Source organism: Schistocerca gregaria, chromosome 7, assembly GCF_023897955.1.
Source record: "Schistocerca gregaria isolate iqSchGreg1 chromosome 7, iqSchGreg1.2, whole genome shotgun sequence".
Classification (NCBI taxonomy): Eukaryota; Metazoa; Arthropoda; class Insecta; order Orthoptera; family Acrididae; genus Schistocerca; species Schistocerca gregaria.
In genome coordinates, this window is record NC_064926.1 from 325,177,214 (window position 1) to 325,194,552 (window position 17,339).

Below are 17,339 nucleotides of genomic sequence, written 5' to 3' on the forward strand. Positions count from 1 at the left end.
TTCACGAGTGTACCGTGAATGTGAGGAATCCGGTAAAACATCAAATCTCCGACATCGCTGCGGCCGGAAAAAGATCCTGCAAAAATAGGAGCAACGACGATTGAAGAGAACCGTTCGACGTGACAGAAGTGCAACCCTTCCGCAAACTGTTGCAAATTTCAATGCTGAACCATTAACAAGTGTCAGCCTGCAAACCATTTAACGAAACATCATCGATATGGGCGTTTGGAGCCGAAGGCCGACTCGTGTACTCTTCATGACTGCACAACACAAAGCTTTACGTCTGGCCTGGGCCCGTCAACACCAACATTGCACAGCTGATCACTGGAAACACGTTGCCTCATCGGACGATTCTCGTTTCAAATTGTATAAAGCTGATGAATGTGTATGGGTATGGAGACAACTTCACGAATCCACGGACCCCGCATGTCAACAGTGGACTTTTAAAGCTGGTGGAGACACTGTAATTGTGTGGAGCGTGTGCAGTTGGAGTGATATGGGACCCCTAATACGCCTAGAAACGATTCTGACTCGTATGTAAGTATTCTGTCTTATCACCTTCATTGTACATTCTGACGGACTTGGGAATTTCCAGCAGGATAATGCGACACTCCACACGTCCTGATTTGCTAGGGTGGCTCCAGGAACACTCTCCTGCGTTTAAACAGAACCGCTGGCCACCAAACTCTCCGGAGATGAACATTACTGAGCATATTTGAGATGCCTTGTAACGTCCTGTTCAGAAGAGATCTCTACTCCCTCGTGCTCTTACGGATTTATGGACAGACTAGCAGGATTCATGGTCTCAATTCCCTCCAGCACTACTTTAGACATTAGTCGAGTCCATGCCACGTCGTGTTGCAGCACTTCTGCGTGCTCGAGGGGGCCTACACGATATTAGGCACGTGTACCAGTTTCTTTGGCTCTTCAGTGTATATACAGTGTACCTAAAATTTAGTGTCAATGGTGGGTTAGCAGCCAAAGAAGGTTACACCGCTAAGTAACTTGGCAGTTTGAATTCAAGTCAAATGTCCAAGTTTCACAACTTTAAGCACTTTCACTCATTTGCAGTTTAAGAAGAAACAGTGATCAGATCACCACAGGAAAGAAAGCACTGTCGGGCTTGGCTAGCCATGTAAGGGTAACCGTCCGGATCCGCCGAGCGCTGTTGCCAAGCGGGGTGCACTCAGCCCTTGCGAGGCCAGTTGAGGAGATACTTGACTGAGAAGTAGCGGCGCCGGTTACGAAAGCTGACAACGGCGTGTCTGACTACATTCCCCTCCATATCCGCATCCAGTGATTCCTATCGGCTGAGGATAACATGGCGGTCTGTTTTGGTACCCTTGGGCTTTCCGAGGCTTGTTCGGAGGTTATTTTTAGTTTAGTAATTTTATTGAAGTCGAATCCAAGAACTGCTTTCGAATGTAGAGGCAGACAGTAAATCGAATAAAGTGGTACGAAAGACGTCAATCATCAGCTACTTAAAAAATTCGCCAAGCTGATTACATTTTACACGTTATAAAACAACAGTCTGGTCTATAAGATGTGCAGGGTGTTTTAGAAGCAATAATAAATATTTCAGGCGATGGTAGTGTACGTTAATTCGAACGAAACATTAAATATATTTTCCATTTTAATTTCTTACAGGTTACAGAAAGAAGCTTTGTTTAGAAGTTCAAGTTGTGAAGTTACACTTGAGAGAATATAATTGTAATTTTGAACTGTCATTATGGTTTGTTGGCCAGTTCGACTGATCTCTTTCAAGCACGCTGCACGCATTCGCAAATGTTGTGTGTGCCCATGTGGTATTTGTGTACGAGTTTTGTAATTGAAATTCTGCTGCTGCTGCTTGTAGAAAGGGGAGTGAACGATTTCCCAACCAAAGATTATCACATTCCAGAGCGCTTTCACTTCACTAAACCGCGAGCAATACTGTTTCACCTGAACGTGAAAATGAAGAGTTTGTAGATAAATAAAGAGACATAACTGTCCAACGAGCACACGCAAATTTCTAATTTCTACTCACATCCGTGTTCCATATACACCAAAAGAAAGGAGAGGGAGGAAGAGGGGGAGGGGAGAGAGAGAGAGAGAGAGAGAGAGAGAGAGAGAGAGAGAGAGAGAGAGAGAGAGATCACGAAGGAATTATCCGAATGGGACGGAAATCGGTAGATATGACGCACATGTTCAAACAAATGGTTACAATTTCAGAAAAAAATGGGTGATTTATTCAAGAGGGAGAGCTTCACAAGATGATAACGCGTTGGTCCATCTCTGGCCTCCAACCAAACAGTTATTCGGCTCTGCTTTGACAGAGTTTATGGATATCGTCCTGCGGGATACTGTGCCAAATTTTGTCCATTTGGTTCAGCAGAACGTCAATATCTAGAGCTGGTTGGTGGGCGCTGCCAATCCTGCTGACCAAGGTTGTTGTTGTTGTGGTCTTCAGTCCTGAAACTGGTTTGATGCAGCTTTCCATACTACTCTATCCTGTGCAAGCTTCTTCATCTCCCAGTACCTACTGCAACATACATCCTTCTGAATATGCTTAGTGTAGTCATCTCTTGGTCTCCCTCTACGATTTTTAACCTCCACGCTGCCCTCCAATACTAAATTGGTGATCCCTTGATGCCTCAGAACATGTCCTACCAACCGATCCCTTCTTCTGGTCAAGTTGTGCCACAAACTTCTCTTCTCCCCAATCCGATTCAATACTTCCTCATTAGTTATGTGATCTACCCATCTAATCTTCAGCATTCTTCTGTAGCACCACATTTCGAAAGCTTCTATTCTCTTCTTGTCCAAACCATTTATCGTCCATGATTCACTTTCATACATGGCTACACTCCATACAAATACTTTCAGAAATGACTTCCTGACACTTAAATCTATACTCGATGTTAACAAACTTCTCTTCTTCAGAAACGCTTTCCTTGCCATTCCCAGTCTACATTTTATATCCTCTCTACTTCGACCATCATCAGTTTTTTGCTCCCAAAATAGCATAACTCCTTTACTACTTTAATTTTCTCATTTCCTAATCTAATTCCCTCAGCATCACCCGACTTAATTCGACTACATTCCATTATCCTCGTTTTGCTTTTGTTGATGGTCATCTTATATCCTCTTTTCAAGACACTATCCATTCCATTCAACTGCTCTTCCAAGTCCTTTGCTGTCTCTGACAGAATTACGATGTCATAGGCGAACCTCAAAGTTTTTATTTCTTCTCCATGGACTTTAATACCTACTCCGAATTTTTCTTTTCTTTCCTTCACTGCTTGCTCAATATACAGATTGAATAACATCGGGGATAGACTACAGCCCTGTCTCACTCCCTTCCCCACCACTGCTACCCTTTCATGTCCCTCGATTCTTATAACTGCCATCTGGTTTCTGTACAAATTGTAAATAGCCTTTCGCTCTCTGTATTTTACCCCTGCCACCTTTAGAATTTGAAAGAGAGTATTCCACTCAACATTGTCAAAAGCTTTCTCTAAGTCTACAAATGCTAGAAACGTAGGTTTGCCCTTCCTTAATCTAGCTTCTAAGATAAGTCGTAGGGTCAGTATTGCCTCACGTGTTCCAACATTTCGACGGAATCCAAACTGATCTTCACCGAGGTCGGCTTCTACTAGTTTTTCCATTCGTCTGTAAAGAACTCGCGTTAGTATTTTGCAGCTGTGACTTATTAAACTGATAGTTCGGTAATTTTCACATGTGTCAACACCTGCTTTCTTTGGGATTGGAATTATTATATTCTTCTTGAAGTCTGAGGGTATTTCGCCTGTCTCATACATCTTGCTCACCAGATGGTAGAGTTTTGTCAGAACTGGCTCTCCCAAGGCCGTCAGTAGTTGCAATGGAATGTTGTCTACTCCAGGGGCCTTGTTTCGACTCAGGTCTTTCAGTGCTCTGTCAAACTCTTCACGCACTATCGTATCTCCCATTTCATCTTCATCTACCTCTTCTTCCATTTCCGTAATATTGTCCTCAAGTACATCGTCCTTGTATAGACCCTCTATATACTCCTTCCACCTTTCTGCTTTCCCTTCTTTGGTTAGAACTGGGTTTCCATCTGAGCTCTTAATATTCATGCAAGTGGTCCTCTTTTCTCCAAAGGTCTCTTTAATTTTCCTGTAGGCAGTATCTATCTTACCCCTAGTGAGATAAGCCTCTACATCCTTACATTTGTCCTCTAGCCATCCCTGCTTAGCCATTTTGCACTTCCTGTCGATGTCATTTTTGAGACATTTGTATTCCTTTTTGCCTGCTTCATTTGCTCCATTTTTATATTTTCTCCTTTCATCAATTAAATTCAATATTTCTTCTGTTACCCAAGGATTTCTACTAGCCCTCGTCTATTTACCTACTTTATCCTCTGCTGCCTTCACTACTTCATCCCTCAAAGCTACCCATTCTTCTTCTATTGTATTTCTTTCCCCCATTCCTGTCAATTGCTCCCTTATGCTCTCCTTGAAACTCCGTACAACCTCTGGTTCTTTTAGTTTATCCAGGTCCCATCTCCTTAAATTCCCACTTTTTTGCAGTTTCTTCAGTTTTAATCTACAGGTCATAACCAATAGATTGTGGCCAGAGTCCACATCTGCCCCTGGAAATGTCTTACAATTTAAAACCTGGTTCCTAAATCTCTGTCTTACCATTATATAATCTATTTGACACCTTTTAGTATCTCCAGGCTTCTTCCATATATGCAACCTTCTTTTATGATTCTTGAACCAAGTGTTACCTATGATTAAGTTGTGCTCTGTGCAAAATTCTACCAGGCGGCTTCCTCTTTCATTTCTTTGCCCCAGTCCATATTCACCTACTACGTTTCCTTCTCTCCCTTTTCCTACTACCGAATTCCAGTCACCCATGACTATTAAATTTTCGTCACCCTTCACTGACCAAGGTAGAGTTTGGCTAACGCGAAGACAAGCAGTAGAAATTCTCGCCGAGTGCGGGGGGCATTATCTTGCTAAAATGTGAGCCCAGATCGGCTTACCATGAAGAGCAATAACAGGGAGTGTAGAGCGGTATTGTCGACGTACCGCGGTGTTTTAAGGGCGAGGCAGATGACAACAAAAGTTGTTCTGCTATGGAAAAAAGAATTGCACTCCTGATCTTCATCCCTGACTATAGGGCCGTATGGCGGGCGACAGACAAGTTGGTAGCCCACTACTATCTGGGGTGTCTCCAGACACGTCATCGGCCTGGAGTCTTATGGACTGGAATAGGTTTGTCTTCAGTGATTAGTTTTGAGTCGAATTCAGCCCCATTGACCAGCGAAGACTTATCTGGAGATGCCCCGGACTGCAGTGGGATACCAAACACTGTTGACACCCCCCCCCCCCCCCGGCCCGGTAACCAGGAGTTATCTGTGGTGCCATTTCATATAATAGCTGGACCTCTTTTGTTGTCACCCGCGGCACCGTTACAGCACAGCGGTACGTCCAGTTGAGAACGCTTGGCTTGTACTTCTGTCACGCTGAACGATTCTCTTCAGTCGTCGTTGGTCCCGTTCGTGAGGATCTTTTTCCGGCCGCAGCGATGTCTGAGATTTCATGTTTTACCGGATTCCTTTTACTATCGGTACACTCTTGAATCGTCTTACGGGAAAATCCCCATTTCATCGCTACCTCAGAGATGCTGTGTCTCATCGCTCGTACGCCGACTGTAACACAACTGTCAAACTCACTTAAATCTTGATAATGTGCCACTGTAGCAGCAGTAACCCATCTGACAAACGCGCCAGACACTTACTGTCTTATATACACGTTACCGACCGCAGCGCCGTATTCTGCCTGTTTACGTATCTCTGTTTGAATACGTAAAAGGATATTGTTCAACTGACAAATGCTTTTAAGACAGTGCCATTTCACTTGGCAGCTAATGCCAATAAATCTAAAGGTAACGCCGGCCGCCATGACCGAGTTGTTCTAGGAGTTCAGTCTGGAATCGCGCAACCGCTACAGTCGCAGGTTCGAATCCTGCCTCGGGCATGGATGTGTCTGATGTCCTTAGGTTAATTAGGTTTAAGCAGTTCTACTTTCTAGGAGACTGATGAGCTCAGATGTTAAGTCCCATAGTGCTCAGAGCCATTTGAACCATCTAAAGGTAACAATTTCCCTCCTTCAAAAGCTGCGACATCGTCGCGAAAAAACACAGTGACCCGTATATGTAATACGTTTCCTTTAATTTACGTCTATGATCACAATCTTTTCTGTTTAACAGATTACCCATTCCGGTCTTTAATGGCAATCATCAGATCTGTTTGTTTTTATGAGACAGATCTGATGATGGTCATTAAAGACCGCAACCGGTAATCTGTTAAACAGAAAAGATTGTGACCATAGACGTAAATTGAAGGAAACCTACTTCCCTCCTTCTTTGAAATGGGTAATTGGTCTCTTTGAGCTATAGTCGAACGCTAAAAAAGCTAGTGGATGTAATTAGTCTTTTATATACATCCATTCGCTCATTACGCGAGGGTTTTTACCGCAGCTCGTGAACGAAAGTAATATGTTCTCTGAGGAAACAGCTGACTATTGCAGCCGTTGTGGAGGACACAAAAAAGAAAGGTTGTCACAGTGGCAATACAACAGAGCACAATCTTAAATAGGGAACTAAAATTTTCGGAATTGTTACAACACGAGTCTAAGAAGATGGTATGGATACCGTAAAGCGGGCCTCTTACGGCAACACCTACACCCAGCATTGCGACACCGCGCTCACTGGGCGTCTTCAACCGCCTCCGGCCAGTTACCGTCACCAGGGACACTTCGGCGCACGTGACTCCTGCAACCACAAGAGCACAACAAACCAGTTTTTGTGTGTATAAGATAAGTCTGGTAAATTTCCATGAAAGAATGAAGCATTTTTGTTGGACCTTCATCGATGGTAAGCTTGATTATTCCAAAGATCGTATAAAGAATTTCAACAATGTACAGAGTACAGTACGTTTTTGAAGCCGTCTGAATTGATGATGATGTTCGGTTTGTGGGGCGCTCAAATGCGCGGTCATCAGCGCCCGTACAAACTTACAATTTGTACACAGTCCAATTTTTACACAATCAGATCTAGCCACTGTCACAAATGATGATAATGATGAGGATCAAACGATAAGGACAACACAAACACCCAGTCCCCGGGCAGACAAAATCCCCAACCCTGCAGGGAATCGAACCCGGGACCCCGTCATCCAGAGGCAGCAACGCTAGCCCGACTTCTGAATTGGTCGGCGAGTCGACTGCGACTGAAAATGGAGAAAACTGAGTTTCATGCGGTTATTAAACATTTTCATTTGGAAAATTGGACTGGCGCACAAGTGAAAAAAGGATTTGATGACGTTCACATGGGCTCTCCACTAACATTGAGGACCATTTAATTTTGGATTAATGAATTTAAACGTGGTCGGACACACCGAAGAGGAAGTGCGCTCCGGCCGTCCTGTTCAGGTTGCCACGAAGGAAACCATTGACAAAATCCAAGATGCGGCAATGCAAGACTCCGAAATAAAAATTCGTGACATAGCTGGAACTGAAGGCGTCTCAACTGAGGGAGTGCATAACATCCTGCATGGAGAATTGGCTGTGAAGAAACTGTGTGCGAGATGGGTGCCGCGATTGCTCAGTCGACCAAAAGTGCATCTGGCACATCATTTCAACACAATGTCTGGTAATGTTTAATCGAATACGCAATATCTTCTGAACTGATTTGTGACTTTTGATGAAACCTGGGTTGATCATTCCATACGAGAGTCAAGAACAGCAGTCAAAACAACTGACAAAGGCTGCTGAAAGTGCAGCAGAGACGCCAAAGACCATTTTGTCGACTGGTAAGATGACTTTTTTAGGGGCATTCGCAAGGAATAACCCTCATAAAGTACTCGGAAAAAGGCACAACCATAACTGGCTCCTCTCGTGCTTGATAGTTGGATCGTCTGGAACATGCACACAAAAAGTGCTCTTTCACTAGGATGATGCATCACACCCGCCATTAAGCCATAACAAATCCGAAACTTCGTAAACTGGGCTCTGAAGTGGTGCCACATTCACTCTATTCACCAGACCTAGCCCCAAGTGACTTCTCCCTGTTGCCTAACTTGAAAATTTGGCTTTCTGGGAAGAAATCTCCGTCAAATGAGGAAGTGACAGCTGCAATCAATGCATATTTTGCAACGTTAGACAGAATCTATTTTTCCGATGGGATGAAAAGGCTGGAGGATGCCTGGACCAATTGTTTATTCCTCAAAGAAGCCTATGTCAAGAAGTAAGGGGAGTGGTTTAGCAAAGAAATAGTTTTCTTGCTTTTTTACCAGATTCATCAAATCAACCTAGTAAATCCAGGTTGTCCCGTCAGGTTGGGCACATATCGAGGCACCGAATCGTCGATTCTTCACCCTTCATAATGTCGGGCTCCGCCGTTCTGCCGTCTGTCGTCACCCAGACAGGACCGCCTGCCAAGGGTATCCAGTCGCCGCCTGATGGACCGAGGGTCTAACTGAGGCCCTCCCAGCAACCGAGCCACTGGGCACGCTCGTCAGAAACAGTCACTACGAACCAGCCGCCCGGGGTTCGCTTCCTGAACATCTGTGCCCGTCAGTTGCCACGGCCGGCGGTAACCAGCGTCCCACACTCAGTGGACTGTGTCAGCCGGCCGTGTCAGCCATGATGCTGATCGGCCACGGCCGTGACCGTTCGCTACACAAGGTCGCGTAACGCCTCAGCCGTGCCAAGTCTGTTTGTACCTGTGCGACTTTCCGTGGGCACTAGGCACAAGCAGCTGTTGTGCGAAGAGGCAAACCCACCGATACAAAGTCGCGCATGCCTCTGTATTGTGCGCACGGGGGCGTAGTATTCTCCCCACACGTGACTTTACGCGGGTGTGGAGCAAGTCCAACCGCACGACGACTCTAGCCGCAAGGTGAACAGGTGTAAACTCACGCTAAGCACAACAGAACTAGGATCCTTCAACAACGCTTCATTGCCGGTATCCGAGGGTCAAGGTCCTCCGCCTAATGAGTGCTCGAGTTGTACTACGAACTACTGGTTGTAATAAAAGTATTTTACAGCTTCCGATGAGCTTCTGAATCACCCCGACCGACCACCCTCCATCATAACATACAAACACCTTCTGTACTGTGGTTTGGGATTTATGAATAACTGAGAACAGTAAGAGAGATGACGTTTACAACCTAGTGATAATTCGGATCTAGTATTACGTGATCGTCATTGTAAACTACCGATTTATGAGAATATATGTGTGCGGTACATACAAAATTATACGAAACGACATCGCGTCTCGTACATTACGTGAAGTGAGTTCTCTCTGCCATGTCAGAGAGAATATTCTGACTAATCAACCATTCGTGCACAACAGGTTTCCTTCCCTTACGGCAGCCAAGTATGACGATAACGAAATTTTAATGCCATTGCGTGAAACACGTTACAAAGTGTCAGATGAAGATACATAAAACACAGTCGTTTACTCTAATAACACCGAAGAATTTGGAGTAACATGACCATCTGGAGAGCGATCATCATGTACATAGTTTTTATTTGTCCCGGCAGTGCCGATTTAACAAAATGTTCTAAAAATAAAAACTGGTTACAGAATTCATTCCAAAATTGAGTGAGGGCTGTAAGATGAGCCTCATAAAGGAAGAAGACGGAATGAACTTCGAGAACATGCATAATGTCCCCGTTCTTGCATTCTAGTTTATATTTTGATTACGACAGTCAGTAATAAAAATGAACATGAAATGGGAACGGATGTAGAGTAACGGAAAGAAGTAAATTACAAAAGTATTTCAACAAGATAAATAACAGATAGCAAACTTTATAGTGGGAGAGAGTAGTCAAGTGCAGCGGTCGCTTTGATGGCACAGGTTACTCGTAGTTGCATGTTACTTTCTCGCGGGTACAGTTCTTGTTATAAGACTGGAGGTATCAGACGTTTCAGCAACGAACTTTTAAGTGAACTACCTTTCAATCGCTTTTTATATTTATTTGTTCGATAGGCATGCATCAACGTCTTTTATGATCATTTTGCATCCTATGAATGACTGGTTGAAGACTGCACGACAGTTTTGATGCGTGTAGTTGTACATATTATGACTTGTTCCAGTGCCGCAGAACGAGAAGTATATTGCGTTTTTCTTATACCTTTGTCATTTATTTCTAATCTCTTGAGGTAGTATTTTGTAACGCATTTTTTCCTTCTATTCTAGATTCTGGAGATGGTTATTGCACAGCCGAAACTGGTCATTCTATTCAAAAAGTAGTGCGGTTAAGACATTACAATAAAAACGAATAACACCAGTGTGGACCTCAAAACACCGATCGACTTCCAGCATACAAGAGTGTCTCAATACAACGTCGATGTTCCCTTGAATATCATGAAAGACTGCACTGTTATATGCTGAATTCTGAGCTCAAATAAACGAACTGAAACGAATGACGAAAATGGAAAAGGTGAAAGGTGAAAGACAAGCCATGCGATTCTTACTTTTGTGTGACGTGTGAAGTTTTTCGGCGCGATTAATTAACAATGTGGTTCCCGGTGTTCCGCCGAATTGTTGTTTCCATTTTATGGACAAGATTTCGGAGACCAACACATCCGTCGTCTTCAGGAGCTGCGAGTTTTGCCGTTACTTGTACTCACTGGCTGGACTGGTTGGAGAGGAGCGTGCTGCTGCGCTTTGGTGAGGGGCATTTATGCTAAGAGAAGTTTTTCGGCGGTAGCTTTGGAGTTTTTCAGAGTTCAGACATGATGCGATTGTCTCTTGCCGTTGGTCAGTTTCAGTGCTGTCTAAGTGTTACAGACCTTGTTCGCTGGCTGTCGTACTTACAACTATTCACAGAACACGAATCGCGATTAATAGTAATGAATCGGAGCAGTCCATTCAGTGATTTTTACCATTGGCTGCTATAACTGGGATATGTCTCAGACAAGAATAAATGCAAGTTTAAGCTTTAATATTTAAGTTTAGACCATATCACTGGTGGTTTCTCAAATCAGCCATCTCATACGCAGACTAGTTGTCAGTGGAGTATGTGGACACAGCAGCTGACCCCAGTCCAGTATGTTTCAAGTGAACAAGTGTACAGCCTCCCCCTAAACAACGAAATACAACCGAAGAATCAGGAGGGACTGTAGGCCTACATACTTGGAATCTATCTTGGGTAAGCACAAGCATCACGTCTAATGTGTCGTTTGGGGGCTTGGCAGCAGTTTTAGCAGCAAGAAGGGGAGTAACGTCGTACGTTCGGGAATGTAGAATAATGCAATATGTTCGAAAATCTCAGTAAAACAGGCTTAATCTGTCGTAAAAGATGGATAATACACGATATGTACAAGAACCAAAAGGGAACAATAAGAACGGAAGACGAAGAACGAAGTATTATGATTAGAAATGGTACAAGACAGGAATTTAGTCTTCGCTCTTGAAATTTTTGATTACATCTTGTCATTTCATGTAACATAAACGTGTAAACTATCGTATTTTTTTTCTTGAACAAGTGAAACAACAGTCTGGAGTTTAAGACGCCAATAATTGGCAACTGTCTGGAATTCGTAATTAGTTTCATGGGGGTTCATCATTAGAACGCTGTTATTTAACACCGGGAAGCTGTGCCAATAACGCAGCCGCGCGATAAGAAGAGAGCAGTACAGCACGTGACGTACCTGTGTCCGTTGAGGGCGGCGTGGTGCAACGCCGAGTAACCGCTGGCATCCTGTACGTTGGCGCCTGGTCCCCTCCGCAGGCTGTAACACAACGGATAACAAGCTGTCAGAACCGTCAATTCGTCTACGAACCGAGAAATATACTGACGGAAAAAAATCGCAACACAAAAAAGTAATTAACGTAGAAAATGAAATTACGGGAATACAACTGTCTAGGCAACATAATTGATTAACACTGCAAGATTACAGTTTAATGTAAGCGCAACATAAGCCATTGCAAATGTGAAATGTTGGCACATCACCATTCTTGCGGTTAAACCGTTTATTGAATGCAAGCATGCAAACGTGTATGCATTACGTTGTACAAGTGCTGGATGCAGTTTGTGAGATGAAGTTCCACGCCTCTTGCACTTGATCGGTCAAAACAAAATTCAACGACGGTTAACGCTGGTCGTGGATGACGTTGGAGTTGTCGTCCGATGATGTGTCATATGTGCTCGATTGAGGGCAAATCTGGTGATGAAGCACGCCAAAGCAACACGTCGACACACTGGAGAGCATGTTGGGTTACAACAGCGGTTCGTGGGCGAAGCTTATCCTCTTGAAAAATGCCCAATGGAATTATGTTCATAAATGACAGCACAACTCAAATCACCGAACTGACGTACAAGTTTGCAGTCCTGGTGCTTGGCATACCCACGAGAGTGCTCCTGCTGTCATCCCAAGTCATACTGCAGACCATAACGCCAAGTGGAGGTCCAGCGTGTCTAGTACCCAATAGGTTGGTTGCAGGTCCTCAACTGGCCTCCTCCTAACCAACACACGACCATAATTGGCACCGAGACAGAACCAGATTTCATCAGAAAACACGAAAGACCTCCACCCTGCCCTCCAATGAGCTCTCGCTTGACACCACTGAAGTTGCAAATGATGGTGGTGGTCTATGGAATGCACGCTACAGGGCGTCTGGATCGGAGCTATGTGAAGTAACCCATTTGTAACAGTTCGTTGTGTCACTATGGTGCCAACTGCTGCTTAAATTGCTGCTGCAGATGCAGTACGATGCGCCAGAGGCATAAGCCGAACACGATGGCCTTTCCTCTCGGTAATGCCACAAGGCCGTCAGGAGCCTGGTTGTCTTGAGACCGTACCTTTCGGTGACCATCGCTGCAAGCAATTATGTACAGTGGCTACATTCCTGCCAAGTCTTTCTGCAATATCGGAGAAGGAACATTTAGCTTGTCGTAACCCTACTACACGTCCTCATTCAAATTCGATGAGGTGTTCATAGTGGCCACTTTATCGCCTTAAAAGCGTTACTGACTAATATCAGCTCACCACAACCAATCTCAAAGGTATCTAAAGCTCACGATCGTTACAGCGTGTATTTAAAGCAAACCCGATCTGCATTTTCATAGCGGCGCTATTAACAATGTTTTTATGCGAGTAGCGCGAAATTCTAATAATCATAAATTTTTCAGATGTAGAAAAACGCATACCGATAGTCGTTTATCTCGCACGAGCTCTTCTTGGTCTTGCTATTTCTTGCATCTGTGTACTTACATGCGTAAGTGCGGAATCAGTATGGGGCTACACAATAAAATTGTAACAATTCACCTTCTCCGTCTTACCTCCTGCGTGTCAAATCTGAAGGCAAGTTTTCAAGACCTGGCGGAAGGCGAAGAATTCTCTATACTACAAACGGTTTTGCACAGTCGTCTCTAACATTTTTTAATTTTTTGCGGAAGGACAATGAATTTTTTTGTGAACATACTTGGAACATTTAACTATAAGATGGTATATAAAAGAATTTTCTTTTATTTACAGGTGAGCCACAAAGGACAGTGAAGTAGAAGGCAGGTTGTGAAAACGGTCGGTGATGGAGTTCCTCTTCAAGCCTGGCGATGACTCTGCCAATCGATTCACAGGAAGTTGTTCCCTGTTTAGGGGAGGACACAGTGGATCACAGCAGTATCCAGCAGTGGTTGCAGAGGTTTAAAGAAGGTGTTTTCTCCCTACTGGACAATCCACGATGCGGTAGACCATCATCGGCATTGAGTGACGTGGATAAGGGGACCAGAGATCAAATCATCCAAAAGACAGATGTGTGACGACACGACAGCTTGCTGCGACGTGCCATCAAGGCCAATAAACCACAGCTTCAGGGTAGGCTCATCAGACTACACCACGACAATGCCAAACGTCATACAGCCCTTATGACGCAGGATAAAATCACGAAAATAGGTTGGAAAATTGTTCCTCATCCTTTCTACAGTCCCGACTTGGCTCCGTCTGATTTTTACCTCTTCGGTCGTCTGAAGGCCCACATGTACGGTGAAACATTTGATAGTGAGAAAGACCTTATTTCCTGAGTCAAGCAATGGTGTAAAAGTCTATCCCCAGAATTTTACCAAAGTGCATTTACATTATGGAAAAAAGTTTGGGCCAGATGCGTCACGGCTGATTGAAGCTACACTGAGTAGACTCAATTTATAGCTGTGTGTTCCAAGTATATGCCGGCCGGGGTGGCCGAGCGGTTCTAGGCGCTTCTGTCTGGAACCGCGCGACCGCTACGGTCGCAGGTACGAATCCTGCCTCGGGCATGGATGAGTGTGATGTCCCTAGGTTAGTTAGGTTTAAGTAGTTCTAAGTTCTAGGGGGCTGATGACCTCAGCAGTTAAGTCCCATAGTGCCCAGAGCCATTTGAACCATTTGTTCCAAGAATGATCACAAAAAAAAAAAATCACTCTTCTCCTGCAAAACATAAAAAATAGACGATTCTGCAAAACTTTAATGCCCTTTTACATTCTGTGGCACATACGATTTTCTTTTGATGTTAGCCACCTGAATACGCTTAAGATGTTCCTAAACAATTATTCATTTTATTAATACAGGAAATTAATTCCCTGTATGAGGCTGCAATCACTGCGAATATTCTGTGAATAAAACTTCCTAGGTCGCATATTAAAATTTCTTTACGACGTGTCGACTACTACCATTATCAGTTATCAGAAAGCTTACAACTCATAAAAAGTTCAGTTTTATAGGCAATGTTTTTACTACTGACAAAGAACCTTCATTTATAAGTTCTAACCTTTTGATACTTGAGGACAATGGTCGAAACGACGTAATAAGTAAAGAAATGTTGATAAACGATGTAGACCGTTTAATTCACAGAAAATCTTAAATTAGACGATATGAAAATAATCGAAGGAGAGCAATTCTAAAGCAAACCATTCGAAGACTTGACGTCGAGATAAAAATTCGTCCATAGCTACTACGCAGTGAACTGTCGCAAAGGATGATCTACTAGTCTGAAGCTAACTATTCTAACGGTAATGGCAAGAAACAACCGAAAAAGTTGGCTGGTAGCAAAAGAACACTAATTTCACCAAGGAACAAGAGAATTACGGTACAATAATCATATAAAAAATGAAATTAAAAGAAGGAAGCTTTTAGCAATGAAAATGTAATTACATACACATATGCAATCGTCCCAACAGCATCAAGTATACATCTCTTTCCACGCTTTTAGCGTAAAATCCACTCGTTGACAAGGGAAAAAAATGTACAGAAATGTTTAATTTATCAACGTTAATTAACTTTTATTTTTTCGACAGGAAATTAACCCTTTTAATATAAATGGTTTGCGTATACGTCCTTGCAAGAGGTACGTAAAAATGAGAGTCTTGTTTCTTTAACACTTTTCGCGCTTAGCTGCAACCAGCAGCGCCAGTGATTCCGTTCGTGAGAACTGTGGTATGTGTGCAGTTTGCGCTCACATCCACAAACTTTTACTTCGATTAAATTCAAAAATAAAACGGAAATATGCCAGAGCATAACGATTGTTATCACAAGCTGCCTTTTCAAAGTCGGTTTACGATGTTTTTATCAGCACACTAAAATCTTTGTTGCAATTGTAATTTCTTGAAAATAGTTGCAGTCAGGTACATTTCAAATTAACAAGTATTTTCAGAAACTTTAAAGTGATTGTATGTGGTTTCATTGTAAAATCAGTGCTCAAGTGTGGATTATTCAAGTTTTGTGGTACTTACAACATAGCTATTATTATTACTCCAGAAGAGTAAAACATCACATCTCTGGCTAATCCAATTACTACGATGCGGCCGTCTCACTACACTATACAACTGCACACCGCCTTCATGTTCCCTTTGCAGTCTTGTAAATCATTATTTCTTCTACATTAATTTCGCTGATTATGCTGGCATCGTCAACAGACACACAAAGAAAACGCCGCACTACGCAGTCCCACCATTTTACATTCACTGTCACTGTCGGAGTTTACTGACTTCTGGTCACTCGGCAATTCTGTAGCTCATGTAGTAGGTCAATGGTCTGGTTAGAAGCAAACGAAGTCCATTATTAGACACCTGAGAAGAAGAGATTATTCGACCCATACTTGTCAACGGTTACAGACTGAAACCACACTATCTCGTGTAGTATGAAAGTTGATCCTTAGTAATGACTTGCTGCACACAAAGCTTTGTTTTGAAAATATACCCAACATTGAGTATAGATAAAAGGACTGAAGTTCTCTGAACTGTACGATTAGAGAAAAACAACTTACAGACAGCAGTGCAAAAATGAAACATGGGCTACAGCGGTAATCTCAATGCCGTGGAAGTTAGGAAATATGTGCTATTCAACACACAGCACTGAAGGTCGCCTTCAGAGTTCAGCAGTAAGCAGTAAACGTCACTGTTCCACCGTACTACCACTGGTAAACTACGTAGTTGTAAAAGAAAGTGGTTTCGCATAGCAGACACTGGTAAACAAACGGTTAGAGCAACACGGTGCACGGACCAATTAATATTAGTAATACTGACTCAAAAGTGGACATTCTGTACCTGACCCGTGTTCCAAGCAGCTGATGTGGTCCACGCACATTATTTTACCCTGTGCTTCCTTGTTCATCGTGTCTGTGTGAAAAATTAGTTTATACGAGCGGAACTACACGGCGTCTCAGCCTAATTGTGGCTTTTTCACATTCCGTTGTAGAGCCATAACTTTAAAATGTGGTGCCGTTAAAAAGCTTTAGTGACACCATATTTCTGGGCAGGTGACGATATCAAGTCCAAACCCTGCTAATCAGTAATTTTACAGTATAAAAGATTATAGACTTCTTGAAGCTTTGAGTTTTGATTGGTACATTCCACGGTAGGGGTGGGTTTCGTATGTGTCATCAAATAAAGTTTTCGCATAACTTAAAGTAATTTTATCAACGTAGTAAAATGTTATTGCAGGATACATGTAATTAGCAGCTCTACATAAATGGACGTATTTCACTGAATCGGTAGAGATGTAATTGGATTCCCAGATACATATGATGGAATGAGTATTCAGAAATCGGTCATTAAGTTGAATGAATAATGAACATCAATATGAACAACCTCAAGTAGTCTGCAATTTCTGTACAATAAAATACGTTGCCTCTACATGTCTACGAGATGAAGTGGTTAAGAGCTATTCAACTGTCAACGTTGGTCACAAAACAGTTCATGTTCTTATTGGCTACTTTCAGTGATTTCCACTGGATTAAACAGCATTTATTCTTTATCTTTTTTCCCATTAAGAATATGTGTCGAATGAACATATACTTGCTGATGATGCCAAACGCAAGTATGGGG

At 43.0% G+C, this 17,339-nt stretch overlaps 1 protein-coding gene across 1 annotated transcript in view; it reads right to left on the reverse strand.

Moving 5' to 3' along the window:
* The window catches only part of LOC126282387 (ankyrin repeat and SAM domain-containing protein 1A-like), a 790,528-nt gene that overhangs the window by 653,104 nt on the left and 120,085 nt on the right, over nucleotides 1–17,339 (reverse strand). The window contains exon 2 of the mRNA XM_049982044.1: nucleotides 11,692–11,772. Within this exon, the coding sequence (XP_049838001.1) occupies nucleotides 11,692–11,772 (81 nt within the window). The remainder of the gene's footprint in view (nucleotides 1–11,691; nucleotides 11,773–17,339) is intronic.